Source organism: Tursiops truncatus, chromosome X, assembly GCF_011762595.2.
Source record: "Tursiops truncatus isolate mTurTru1 chromosome X, mTurTru1.mat.Y, whole genome shotgun sequence".
Taxonomy (NCBI): domain Eukaryota; kingdom Metazoa; phylum Chordata; class Mammalia; order Artiodactyla; family Delphinidae; genus Tursiops; species Tursiops truncatus.
This window is the reverse complement of record NC_047055.1, coordinates 97361764-97377034: the sequence shown is the minus strand read 5'-3', so window position 1 is coordinate 97377034 and position 15271 is coordinate 97361764. Positions and strand designations below refer to the sequence as shown.

Sequence of the window (15271 nt, the reverse complement as noted above, 5' to 3'; positions counted from 1 at the left end):
GATATTATTTATTAGAATATCAAGTTAAATAATTCTTAAATTGCCCCTATATACTCTCTTTCACTTCACTTTTTGTTAACCATATTTTTCTGGGTTGCACCAAATGAAAATGATTCTGTAAGGACTAGGGGTTAAACTTTCAATTTTCATGATAAAAATTCATTTATATCTTATATTCTCAATTAAATGCAAATCACATACACACATATATTAACAGTGCAATGACGAGTGTTCTTATGGCATAATTATGAAAAACTTTGCACTATGTATTCTCACACACACACACAAACACATGGCCTCTATGCTCACGATTAACTCTGTTTATAGTAAAATAGTCAACTTTCTTTGTTTTAACAGTAATATCCAATTGTTATAGTTTTAAAGACTGTACTTAGTATTGGTGTGTACGATGCATTCCATTACGCCATGAAAATGTCTTTTGCTAGTTTATATGCTCTTTCAGAGTTAGAATAATTCTTATTTTAATGAATGATGAATAAATAAATATATTTGTAAAATTTTAAAGGATAAACATTTTTATAATGTGAAGCATGAAAATTAAGACCATAATGTATATACAAGACCCTATTTTGCTAGATTACCATTAGAAACGTGGGCTTGTCTCCTCTCTGCATTGTGACTATAGAGGCTTTGTGAACACAGACTGAATCTTGGATTTTCTTTGTCAGCATACATTAAAAGACACAGAAATACATTGTGACCTTGGAAAGTAAGTTCTATTTAATAGATAAAATTATTTCATGGAAGAAAAAAATGTTTATCTAAAAGAATATTGTTATAATGCATTTAGTATTTTAAAATAAGACATAAATATGTTTTTAGTAATTGATTTATTTCTCCAGGGAGGTTTGATATTTAAATGACCGTGTGGAAAACTTGTGTGAAAAGAAAAACAAGTCAGGACTTAGTAAGGAGAGGCTTTTATTCAAAATGATTATTGCAAGGGAGGAAAAGGGACTATTGAAATAGTTGGTGGGGTACTATTGCAATTCGGAGAACATTCCCCTCTCAGAAATCTGCAAGCTACTCAATATCAAACCGGGCAAGCTTTTTCTTTTATAGGCTAAAGAAGGAGCAAGCAGAAATAAGCAGAATCTTTGGAGGGAAAGCTGGACAAGGAAGGGAAAATGACCGGTGGGGACTGATAGGAAAAAGGGTTTTGCTGTGGTCAGTTGATTCCCAAGAGAAGCCCAGAAGGGAGGCACATTCTACTTTTTTGGTGCTTGCTCAGGCTTGGGGACAAGCAGAATTCAGGGGCCTATGGGAAAGATAGAAAGCTGACTAAAGTTTGGTCAAGGCAAAGCAGAGGGTAAGCATTGGGCAATTGAGAATACTTGGTCATTTGGTTAATACCATATGCCCTTGAAATATGACCTTTATATTTAGGTGATTGAGTTCCTAGTACATTTCTGGGGTCAAGTTTGGCGCTGATGCATAGGGATAATCAAGTCACATTTCCTGCTTTTAAAGTGTACGTGTACCAGTGGGCAAATCAGTGCCTTCTCATTAATGTCTCTCCCTCAGCACACCAAAAGAGTGTTCAAGTCTCCCAGTGCCAGATGTTGAGCCAAAACATCACTGCAAGTGATTTATTAAGGAGGTGTGATCCCAGTAGGAAAAATTAGTAAGAGAACAAGGGAAGCAGAATAAGCAAAGGGAAGAAGCTAAGCAAGGATGTGATTGCAGGTACAGTCCCAGACTTTATCTGTTGCTGTGGAGAGCTTTGGAGCATAAATCACATCTCAGAGTTTGTCTTGTCTCGATGCCAAGATTCTGGGCTTTTGAACTCCCATACTAGGCAGTATAAGCTTCCTCTGGATGAGCTGTAAACTCCCAGCCACTTCTGCTCTAGGGCTGAGGACTTCAGGATCCCAAGGCAATCATCTGAAAGTCTCAGGTGGAAGATGAACAGCAAGCATGCGGGAGTTGGAGGATGGAGGCAGGAAACTAGGTGGAGCACCGACAGTGTCTGCTACAAGTTATTTACAAATTTATTTCTAGATTTAAGTTTTTCTTGTTTTAAATATATACCAATATGTGAAAACTATATATATATAAAACTATAAACTATATATATATATATATATATACAATTGTTAATAAATATAAGTCAGTGTTGTGAAAATATTTGGCTCAACCAATTTTACAGTCATGTTTTTTTTCATTTTACCTAAAAGTGCTAGCCTTTTTTTCTTTCAAGTTCTTGTTGTTCTTTACGTTTTTCTAAAACAACTACTTTTTATCTAAGTCATACTGTGTATAATTTAAAGTTGCATAATATTAAAAGATGTTTAATAGTTACTGTATTTCTAACTAGTCTTGTGGGTCTTTTTCCTCTTCTGAAGTTTTCATGGTCTTTAATTGTACCTAATGTCCTCAAAATTCTTAAGGATATACATTGGTGTGGCTCTATTTTCGTACATTTTTCTGTGTAGTTGGGGTCTCTTTCAATATGGAAACACTGAGATATTGTTTCACACTTGTTAGAATGGCTAGAAGTTTGAAATCAGGGTTTCAGCTGGACCATGCTCCCTCTGAAACCCAAAAGGGAGAGTCCTTCCTTGGCTCTTCTGGCTTCTGGTGCTTGCCAGCAATCTTTGGTGTTCCTTGAGTTGTAGATGTATCATTCCAATCTCTACCTCCTTTCTCGTATGGCCTTCTCATGTGTCTTCACATCATCTTCTCATAAGGACACCAGTCATGTTGGATTAAGGGCCACCCTACTCCAGTGTGACCATAACTTAACTAATTACGTCTGCAATGACCCTGTTTCCAAATAAGGTCACATTCTGAGGCACTGGGTGTTAGAACTTTACTATATCTTTTGGGGGGATGCAGTTCAACCCATAATAGTCAACAAGTTTGTGAAATTTATCATTGAACAACTTTACTACCTTTGTTCTTCCTTCCAGGTTTGTCACTCAGATAATTCCTTTAGATAATCCTACACACGAAACCTTAGAATTGGAAGCAACAAACAGTAATCCTGATAATTTTGTCCTGGAGATTAACAGATCACAGGTAAGTATATTCAGAAAGCCGAGTAATCTACCACTAGTAGAACATTTTCCAATTCTGATTTTGGGACACCATGGAGTATTAGCAATTGAATTATTAATAAGGTTTCAAATGCTAAAATTTTAAAATATATGCATTGCCAATTTTAATTTATCAAGAAAATCAGTATCATGTTCATGTAAATTTTTGAAATTATATATGCTAGATTCATGCTCATTTTCACTGAACCCTAAATAAATTGGTTGTGCTTTATTCCTGACCGCTTTGGTAACCAGTTTTTGCAATAGTTTCCCAATAATATGATTTTTTTTCTGATTTTAATTGGAGTGGTCTTTTTTTTTTTTTTAAAGAGACAATTGTTTAGAGCAGTTTAGGTTCACAGCAAAATTAAGCCGAACGTACAGAGATTTCCTATATACATCCTGCCTCAGTCTCCCTCCCACCCTCCCTATCCCACCCCTCTAGGTGGTCACAAAGCACCGAGCTGATCTCCCTGCGCTATGCGGCTGCTTCCCACCTGCTATCTATTTTACATTTGGTAGTGTATATGGGGCACAGAGAATTTGCTTTTCTAAAAAGTTCTCTTGCTGCTGCTGCTGCTGCAGCTGGAGAAAGAGCACATTTTAAGAACACTGATTTAAGATATGTACAGTTTGGAGAGTATCTCAAAGGAACATAAATTCAGGGAATATTCATAGGCAATTGGCTATGTGGCTCTGAAATTCAGGGTAGAATATTAAGCTAGAAATGAAGACTTGGGGGATCATTTGCACCAAAATGATAACTGAAATTTGGGGAGTATATGGGGGGAGATCTGTGTATATAGAAAAGTAGAAAACCCCAAGCCTCACTGACCCTTAAGTGTAGAGGAGTGAGAAGAGTCCACAAAGGAGACCCACCCTCCCTCTTGCGTCTCCCCAGCTATCAACGTCCCCACCAAAGTGGTGCATTTTAGGAATATGATTTGACTCAATGGTTATTCTATGTGTCCAGGTCCCAGGACGCCAGTTCTTTTTAGCTTTTCCTTAGTTCCTACCCATCACCCCCTCCCCACAGACAGTGCTGACAGCTCTGCCTCTCTCTCTTTTTCTCTACCTCATTTTCTCATTCCTTCATTCCTGGGAGAGACTAGAGCCAGTCAATGGGCCTCAATCACTTTATCTTCCCCCAAGTAGCAAAACAAGATCTGAAGGTTCAGCATCCCTGTCTCTATTTCCAAAGCATACGATACCAAATATGTATAGTGAATGCCAAAACCCTGCTTTCAAGTAAACTTCGAAATGATAATTGCAATAGATTATTTTCTTCAGAGGACCTCACAGTAAATCATGGTATTTAGAAAAAGGCTTTTACTATTTGCTGTTTGATGATTGTTTAACGAATCTACAATGTGATTTCTTTATTTATATTTTAATACCTGTCTCTTGTCACTTACTGGTTGCCAACTAATATGATACAAAATTAGTTCTTAACTGCCATGATGTGTCAAATCAGATATCGCTAAGTATTACATTGCTAAAATTGGTGTATATAGTGCAATCTTAGAAAAATTATTTTAAAATATACATGTATGTTTGTATTACTTAACACCATATTTTCCATAAATTAAACAGAATATGATGTTCAGGCTATAGTTTACATTTAACAGAAATTACTCATTAGTGGTGTTTTCATATCCTTCGTATCACTACTTTTACAGAGAATGTAAACTGTGGTCCAAGGGAAAACAAATGCATTGTATTACAGATGCCATCTTAACATTGCATAATGAAAAAGATGGTCTCAGCTTTAACATTTCCAACCATGGTTTTCTAGTCCATTCATTCTTTTGTACACTTATCAAATATTATTGACCACAGAATATGCAATTAATATTTGGAAACAACTCAAAAATAAATTTACAGGTGAGAAAAATACTATTATATGTTATAGAACAAATAGGAACATACATTAATGGTAATGGTAATAAATGGAAAGTATATTATATATATATATGTATATACTTTATATAGATATGTATATATAACTTTATTCCTGGTTTTGTTGTGTAATATTCATGTTTACATAGGTAAGGATTTTTAAATATTGATGATTACCTGTAAATGCTTCAATAAGTAAGCATAGATTGATTATCAAGGCAAATAATGATATTAAAAATTTACTGTCCTCCATCTATATATTATGAGAAATTTCAAAAAGATAACAGAAGTGGAAAGAATAATACAATGCACAAACTTATACCTTCTATCTTGGTTCTTATAGTAACAATTCGTTACATTTTTTCCTCTCTTTTCTCTCTTACACTTCTTACTATTCAATTTAAAGGTAAATTATAGATGCTATTTTAACAGTAAATACTTTAGATTATATTTCTTAAGAGCATATTAGTCTCCTCCATCATCTAATATCCTGTCCAAATTTCAGTTTACCTAACTGTCGCAAGAATATCTTTCCCTCTTGAACTAGGATCTAGTGTAAGCTCAAACATGGGAATTGGTACTGCTGATGACACTTGCTTGTAATAAAATGTTTTTAAGTTTCAAAAGCTGATATGTTTAACATATTAATTATATATCCCATTACACTAAACCAGTAGGTTTGCTACAGTTAAATTCCATCCAACCGTGTTTATCTTTTTTTCCTTGAAACCAGGGGAGATGCATTTTTCAGTAAATTTTAGGTGGAAATAAAGGAATTGAGTTATTGCTTGGTTGTATACACTACCTCAGTTTTCACCACATGCCTCTGACATATATTTATAGAAAAGGAATTTGAGGCCAGAGAGGCTAAAAGATTTAAACCACATGATTAGTCAGTGGTAGAACTAGAGTTAAAAATCTAAGTTAATATAGTATTATACATTTTTCCGATGAAATGGTTGATTTCTTTTATATATGTATGGGGGGAGGGAGAGAAATATTTTTGTCACATTTGCTAAATTGAAAGAACATATGAACTGCAACTTTTCTGTTTTTTTTCTTTGCTAAAGTTAATTCTGATATTAATTTGAACTCCTTAAATATGCATTAACTGATAATGTCAAAACTGATAATGAAGTATCAGAGGGACACGCAGCCTGAGATAAAAAATATTTGCTGTAGATAAACCACATGTATAATAAGGAGGTAACTCTGTTCTAAAATTAAGTTTGTATTTTTTTATGGTCGTTTTCAGAGTTTATTGAAGAGCAAGTGCTGTATTCTACAAAGATTGAATGAGTTTGCCAAATTGCAAGTGTCCTTTTTCAAAAGTTATCTGGCAAAATACATTAGTGAAAAAATAATTGACTTACTTCTCAAATGTGCCACTCATTCTGTCATTCTATAAGGGTTGATAATAAATATTACATTATTCACAGTGTAGCTTTTTGATTACTTAAGATCTTCAAGCCTTCATTATATTATGATGGAGTTTCTAGCTTCTTTCACAATCTCTAAAGAGGTAACTCAGATTAATACATTTCAGACTCAAGTTATTCTAGCAGGTCACACCTTGAGGGTCTATGTAATAGGGCAAAGAAAAAACTTCATTGTACAATAAAGAAGCATGTCTTACATCTGCACTTAGACTCAGTTCATTTCTTTTGACCTCGTCAGCACTGCAAGTTAGGTTCCCAGTGGTTTGACATGTATTTTGGGATGGATAATAAGCTATGGGTTCTTTAAATAAAATGTACATTTCTATTATTGGGGATTCCAACTCAGATTAAAAAATTCATCCTGATTTCCTTTTATTGGTCGATGTGGTCATTGTCTGGGGGAAGAACATTGTGTGAGCACTAATAAACACTGTTTACTATGGGCTGTTTCACCAGTATTCCCCAAGCAGGCATACTGAGAATGGTTCATGTGTATAAGGCAACATGTTAATCACATGAACATCAACCTGGTATACACCTAGCACACAAAGATGCTGACTCAAACAAAAGTATTGATTTTTGTTTCTCTTTCTTGTTTCTTAATTTACACAGCTGATCATACCACCTCACTCCACCAAAGACATATCTGTTCACTTTCGTCCTTCTGCTCTTGGAGGAGCTGGTCATCAGACTTCTGTCACCTTCCACTGTGCTCAGGTACAATAGAGTATTCTTGGACCAAGACAAGTTAATTAAATTTTAAAGTCAATACACAAGTAAATCTAATTTGTCCACTTGACATCTTTGCAAGCAAAACACATTTATTGTAAATTATTATTTAAATGAACTTTTGAAAATACAGTATGCATTATGTATGTGCAGGCATTTAAGAAGGCATTTTTAAATCCTTAGATCACTTGACTGAAAGAGAATATACACCCAGATTTAAAATGTAAGGACTTTAATGTAAATGCTAAATTGCTAGCATTTATGTTAATTTTCTGACTTGGATTTTCTTACTCAAATTTTCATGAACTTAAATATAAAACTGTATAAAATGTAATCTTGCAAGTGCTGTGTTATTTTTTTCACTCTGTTTTCATCTGAATAATAAGAATTTAAAAAAATATTTTTTAAGTATCTCTAGACTCGCTACATGCCATTCTAAGAATTATTTCAATTCATTGTCCAGAGTCCTATGGAAGAAGTATGGCCAACCCCATTATATGGATCAGGAATATGAGACACAGAAATTAAGACCAGGCAGCTAGTAGGAGGTCGAACTCAAACCTGAACCCAGGACATCTGGCTTCAACCCGTCTTCATGACTGTTCTTACAGCTACTGACAGAATGCCTAGGCATAACTCTCTTACTGCCAATGAAAATTTTTCATAAATTTTACAGTTATTATTATTTTTTACTTCTTCAGGTGTTGATGCGGGAGTAAAGTAAATCGAGGTATATACTTTATATCCTATGGGACACCAAGGAGCTTACAAAATCCTGCCATCTGGGAGGGAGTGAAATCAAATATAATACAGGGGTTCCTATGTCAGTGCAAGGCCTGTATGTAACTGAAGTACCCTCTTTTTCCCCCAAAATGTGTAATTTAGAAAAAAGTTTTTGAGGCTAATAAATTTTTTACATGATTACTGACTTATACATGACCTGAAGCAATACTATGGAAGTATGCTTGACTTTCAAAGATATTAAAGAAAACAGACAAACCAGTAATCCTTCTCATAAAGAAGGGCAGGTATAGTAGAGAGATTTTCTTTCACAAAAATAATTTTAACACAGCTGATCTTTTAAATCATTGCTTCATAGCAGGGTCAGGCCTTTCATCTTAATTCTTGGAGATAACTTAGTTGCTTGCATTTCTGGTGGAAATTACATCTACTCAAGGTGGTCTGGCACATCAGCAGGATAGTGATCAGTTCTCCATCTTAATAGATTTAGAAAATCCTAGCCTAGAGGCTGAACTCAAAATTCTTTATCAAATACAAAAGAACTCAAACAAGTAAGTAATCCACTCAAACCTTTTTGTCAATCACTTTAACACTGGGGCTTGATTTCAGTCACTCTAAGCCTCTCCTTCCAAGTTGTAGCAAATCTCCAAGGCTTTATCTCTGGTTAGACTTAAGTCGGTAATTCATTCTTTTAGCTACTGAGTCCAGACCGCTTCAACCTTTTCAATGTGTTGCCCTAACCTTTGTGGTTTTTCTTGCCTTTTCTTTTTATTTTTTTGCCTTTAATTTTTTTTTTCCTGTCTATCCCTGAATAATTCAGGTCTTCCTCTTCTTTTAATTCATCTAGTTGACATTCTTTGCAGGCAAAACTGGTTTATCCCAAAGTATTAATTGAATGAACTTTTGAAAATGCAGTATATATTATGTATGTGTAAGCATCTAAAGAAGATATTTTTAAGAAGAAAATTTTAGGGCTTACTTTTCTAAGTCTGAAAGTTTGCAATTAGGTTAACCACTAGGGAAAAACTCACACAGATTTCTGTCCCTCTCTTGATTTCACTGATAAATATATCTGAACTAACACACACAACTGAGTAGCTGATTAATCAAAAATCTAGTGTGGTGGTGCTTGTAGGATAAGTTTTAACTATTTCTGAATATGACTCTTTGCTGAACTTAAGGAAATGGCTAAGGTTTATTATTTGTTTCATTTGTTTCCAGTTTGTATCCATGTGAAGAACTCTGCATTGTAAAAAATCTAACTTTAGGCTAAAGTTGTTTGTATAGATTTTGAATCCTGAGATTAATTTGGTTAGGGCATCACAACTGCAAATATCATAAACTCATAATATGCTACCAGAATCTCTCAATGAGATTGTTACTGCATAACAGGATAAGAGGAACAATAGTAAGCAGTAAATGTGATAAACAGGCCTTCTCTGATATCAAACATTATGTTCTGAGATTTTCTCTTGGTTTTCAGTCGTTTCATTTTTATTTTCAAATAGTTGCCATTATTTATTTCATTTATACTTGATGTGGGACTCACTGCATCTAAAGGTCAGAACAGTGAAAATAAAGGAAAAAGAGATAAAATCAGAGTGATTTTATTACCCAGCATGTGTCTATGGTCCTTGCAGCCTGTGTCTATGGCAGACTCTCTTGATTCTTAGCAAGCTCGAATGCCCTTGAGCTCTACTCAGTGTGCAAGCCAGATCTACTGTCTTTTACCTCCACTTGTTTCTTCTTTCAGAAACATTGAGATTGGATCTTTAATTGTTTTACTCTGTCTTCTTTCAAAGAAGTTTGAGATGAAGATGGACTAAAAATGTTACCTTTTTTTTAATGCATATGTTCCCTGGGGTACTTTTTAATTTCCCTCTGTGAACCCAGGTGGATAATGTAAGCAATGCCAGGGTAATTGTTGGATACTAGTGTCCAGGAATGGTAGGAAATGGTTTAACTTAGAACCTCCAGTATTCCAGGCCACTTGGCAAAACACGAAAACATGACCTTCTTGTTTTTGTAGTTTGGCTTATTTCCAGTGGTTTAAATTAACCTAATTTCTGTCATCCATGCTTTATTTTATAAAATAGCCAAAAAGTAAGTAATTGACATAAAACAGTTGTTACTATAATTGAACCCTGACATTTGATTCCAGGCAGTCAATTACGTGTGATCAAGTTCAGACATCATAAGTGAAAATATAGTGAATTTATGCTTGTAGACTCTCTAACTAAAAGTAATACAGTCATTTGAAGACATATGCAGATAAAACTTGCCTTTTCATCCTCACTTACTGAGATAGAATTTTATAAATTTCCTGTCACCACCCATCCTACTTTGGAAACAAAGCAAGTTTCCCTCTTTTTATTGGAACTTAAGCTTAGAAACATCTATGTAGTTTGAGAGGTGATAAACCAGGACATTGTTCGCTGGTTTTTGGTTAATGACCTCGTCATTCATCGGTAACATTAGCAAAGTGTTCAGTGTAGAACAGAGTCTCAAGGGACTTTTATTCCAAATGAATACAAACGGAACATTTTCAAACAGAGCTTTGCAGGCTTTTGAAACACAGATAAGAACAATGGCCACATTCAATCTTCTTCATATAATTTTTGAGCCATTTTTTCATATCATGTGATAAAACATACACTGTACTAGATGATGGGCGTAAATAATATGGCAATAAGTTGTATACACTTCTTTTTAATGGGACTGCAATCTGTGTCTCACCTTCTTTGCCTTCCTGTGATAAATATTTTGGAAACTTCATAGAGCATTTAGTACCCAGTTTGTTAGACAAATTGATTTTTTTAAAAATCTTGAGCAGAAATGCATGGCTTTCATTAAATTTTCTCTTTTATGTTATTATCAGTAACCTTGTATGTATTGAAATATGTTTAATATTTGAACATTGGCCTTTTGCCTTTTTTTCAGTGTAAAAACACATTGATTTTTCAATAAAATCAAAAGGAATTTGGAAAAGGAAGGAAAGATAAAAACAGTGCATGTTAAATATTAACAAAAAACTTATCTGCCAAAATTTTTATGTGTACTATATTTATTAAGTGGTACAAATAAAAAGTATGTAATTAGTACATATATGTTATGGATGTTTATCTTTATATAGTTTAAAGAATGGATATTCTACATCTCTGGAATAGGACTATTCCCCCAGCCTCTAGAAATAGAAAGAATGACCACATACCTTCGTCTTCAATCATCTGTTCTTATACCTTTCCAAAATCCCACCGAAGAAGATGTTTTAATCGATATCATACTAATAGGTAAGTTGTTTTTCTTTTACTTTACATATGTTATTTTGTAATTTTTTTTTAATTTATTTATTTTTGGCTGCGTTGGGTCTTCATTGCGGTGTGCGGGCTTCTCATTGCAGTGGCTTCTCTTATTGTGGAGCACAGTGTGCGGGGCTTCGGTAGTTGTGGTGCACGGGCTTATCTGCTCCACGGCATGTGGGATCTGCCCGGGCCAGGGCTTGAACCCGTGTCCCCTGCATTGGCAGGTGGATTCCTAACCACTGTGCCACCAGGGAAGCCCATTTTGTAATTATTAATCACACTTATTCTATTATAGAGTCCAAGCATTTTAGAGGTAGTGGACACTTCAGGGATCTGTTAGTTCAACAACATCATTTTATTAAAGAGAAAGCATACATGTAAGAGATGAAGTATCATGGCCAAAATCACAACTCTAAACTCCAGGATCAGAAATTAGGAATCTGTATACCAAGTCAAATTCTTCTAATTTTATCTGGAAAGCTGAATATGTAAGTCAGTAAATTTGTACAGTTCTTATGATATCACTCAAATATGCCAATGTTTATTCCTCAAAGTTTATAAAAATTCCAGTGTTCTAATTTTGTTTCCTTTGCCCCTTTTCTATATAAATAGCGTATTTAGATTAAATTTTGGCTCCAACCAAGCTTGTTCCTTTTTTCGTGTCATATTGAAGATGCATGTTTTTAAATTCAGTTGTGTGAAATGTTTGATCACTTTGTATTAAATGACCAAATAATGTGGGTCTGAAATAAAAATCAACTCATTATTAGTTTTCTGAAACACATTTTAAATGTAATGTTGAACATTAATAATTTTAACTTTTCAACTATTTTTACTACTTTTACTAAAATTACAACTACTGCTACAACTACAGTGATCCATTTTATAAAGTTCAATTTCAGGGCTAAAAGGAACACATATGTTAAGGTTTTTTATATAAGTAACCAATTTATTCTCCTGAATGGTTATCCTATTGCACTTCATGCTGCCATCAGGAGTATATTACAGACATAACTACTTATTTTCTTGAACCTTGTAAGCCCTGAGTATCATCATTCTCCTTAATTTCCAGCAGTCTCATTGTGGGAAAATTGTATCTTATCATCATTGCAAATTTTCTATTTTTTATTAATGCTGAAGCTGAACACTATCATTTACCTGTTAGAGTTCTCATCTTTCCTGATCATCTCTTCATGCTTGTGGTATGAAATAAGAAAAATTAAGAACATAATGTCATCTCATGTAAAATTCCCTTATGAATACTCTGGCTATGATGAGAAGGAGAGACATGCTGTTTAGTAAAACTTGACTGCAGGCTCAAGGAAGTCAGTATTTTAATGTGGAAGAGACTTGAGCATATATATAAGCAGAAGGAAGAAGCCAGGGTTGAGAAAGAGTTAAAGCTATAAAGGACATAGGGTTTAACCGATGGGCCAAGGCTCTGGGAGGACTGGTATCAGGGTTGAGTTAGAAGGAAGAGCTATGAACAGCAGGGGCATTTCTACTTTTGAACAGGTGGAGGTAAGCTAAAACAAATGTGAATGTAGATAAATTGTAGGTAGTAGAGGGGCTTTGGAATTAAGAGCAGTTGGATTTATATTTTCATATGCTGAGAAAAGGAGATATAGTAAGAGATTTGAAGAGTGGCACAGTGGGTTGAAATAACTGCTGGAGGGAAAGGAAGATGGAACTGACAAAATTCAAATAGAAAAGGTATTGTATTTGGCTGGAATTGGAAAACACAAATTTAGGTAGGCGCCAAGAAAATATGTGTTTGTAAACTTTGTACCAGTTGTAGGGCTTAGAATTCCTGGTGTGGGAACACACAAGGCTGATTAATGGAACTTTCCAGGGAATGGAATTTTCAAGGCAGCTGCATAGCTATAAGAGTGTTATAAAAGCATATTGGGTCAATATTTTAACATTAAAATAAACTGAAATAATTTGTGGCTTCTTAATTTTCTTTAATTGGTCAAAAATTTTTTCTACTATGTAACAGGAAAAAAGAGTCAGCTTGATAATTAAAAATGTATTAGTCTCTTGTAGTTTAAAACAGTCTTTTTTAAGTAAACTCACTCTCTCGGGTGAATGTTTAGACTTTCAGGTTCTCCCCCTTCTTCCTTCAACCCATGGAGTCTGGGGAATAAGAAAGACACTGACCTCTGATATCTTTCTCTCTTCCACTTTCTCCATTAGTTTATGAAAAGATTCCTCCTTTCCTTTTCTTGGTGATGGAGTCTCTCTGTCACTCTGTCATAACCTCCTGCTTCTTTCTTTTGTGGACTTATTTTTTTTTCTAGCCACCATGTACACGTCTTCTTGTAATCATATTTCTTGGCAACCTGGCCTCATAATTTGACCTGAATTGTTGAAGGGCCACAAGGAAATATGACTGACAAGAAGAATAAAAATATTTAACACATATGCCAAATATACTCATTAGAGAAAGTACTACATTAATACCTTCTCATTTAAATATTTGTAAATGTCTTAAAATTATTTCATGATAGGACGATGGAATACCTTGCTGTCTTTCAAAAGAACATGTAAATGTTCCTGCAGATGCTACATAATTCACAGAATCCCCTTAGGGAGGTTGATAGGAAGACTCAATATAGCCCCAAGAGAGTAGTTGATGCGTGTGAGAGATCCCACAGTATTTCAGATCCTGCATTCCTCATCTCTCTTTCAGATAGATAGACAGACAGACTTTATAGATATTTAAGATATATAGATGAAGATATCTTTCAAAAGTCACTGTTTTTCCCAGAAGGCAACATTTTTAGAATTGTAAACTCATCATCAAAAACTTTTATATTGCCCAATTCTCTAACGTCTTTTCTTCTGCTATCTTGGCTGTTTTCATTTTAATCACTTCTCTCAGATATATTGCCCTTTGATATTCAAATAATCTATTTATTATCTTTAATTAAATTCTATTTAATCTTTTAATTCTACTGTGTGTTATCTATACATTCTTTCAGTTGGCCATTATGCAAGGAAAGGTATCAAAAATATTATATTTGAGGGATCTATTCATATCTGAATCTATGCCAACTTAAAAAAGTAATGAGATAGGGAGGCTAGAGAGGAGATGGCCTAAACACCTGGAGAATACTAGAGATGTGTCCAAAGCACACCATTAATGAGTCCCATGAGGACCAGAATGCTACAGAAAAGCTTTCAAATAGCGTAGAAAACTAGGATTTGTTATGCATCCACTATGTACCACACTTAAGCTCTATAAATGTGACTATACCCAATCTTTACAAAAAGACTCTTGGAGTTTTTTCAATGTGGAACCTGAGGCTTAGAAATTTCCTAAAGCCATGCAGTGGGTAAGTGATGGAACAGGTTCTTGAACTCATCTTCTCCAGGACCACCTCACTGTCTTTCTAAGTTGTCTGCTTACAGATGGTGCTTTAAAAGCCCCATACTGGATTAGCAGATGCAAACTATTATATATAGAATGGATAAACAACAAGGTCCTACCGTATAGCACAGGGAAGTATATTCAATATCCTGTGATAAGCCATAATGGAAAAGAATATGAAAAGAATGTATATATACGTATAACTGAATCACTGTGCTGTACAGCAGAAATTAACACAACATTGTAAATCAACTATAGTTCAATAAAATAAATTAAAAAATAAATAAATAAAAGCCCCATACTGATAAGCCTCTAAAGAAAGGCACTTGCCCTTCTTTTTGCTTCCTCCCCCCGGATCTCAGGGAAAGAGGCCTCCCTGCATCCTATCAAAGGACCTCAAGAAATGCCCCTGACTACCACTCATTTCACATTTTTTCAGCTCTTCAGGACTCTCCTTTCTCTTTTTAACATTGCCATCAGACCCTAGCTCACATATGTTTGGATTTCCCATCTTGGCTGCCTTATTCGGCCAGGACATTTTCCCTTCCTCAGCGACTGGTATCCATGGACTCAATTCCCACAATCCTCTCTCGTCAGTAATTATGCCCTCCATCCCAGCCCCCTACTGTTAAGTTTCCTTCCTACTTAGCTGGAAGTAAAAGTGGAAACAGGGAAGGTAGCTGTGAATGGGAAGCAAGCATCTGAGTTGAAACATTAGAAATTAGGGCC

General features: G+C 34.8%; 1 protein-coding gene across 1 annotated transcript in view; it reads left to right on the top strand.

Annotated features, from left to right (window-relative positions):
• The window catches only part of CFAP47 (cilia and flagella associated protein 47), a 516906-nt gene that overhangs the window by 425106 nt on the left and 76529 nt on the right, over positions 1-15271 (top strand). Inside the window, 3 exon segments of the mRNA XM_073798895.1 lie at positions 2934-3042; positions 7010-7114; positions 11001-11157. Coding sequence (XP_073654996.1) covers positions 2934-3042; positions 7010-7114; positions 11001-11157 — 371 coding nt within the window.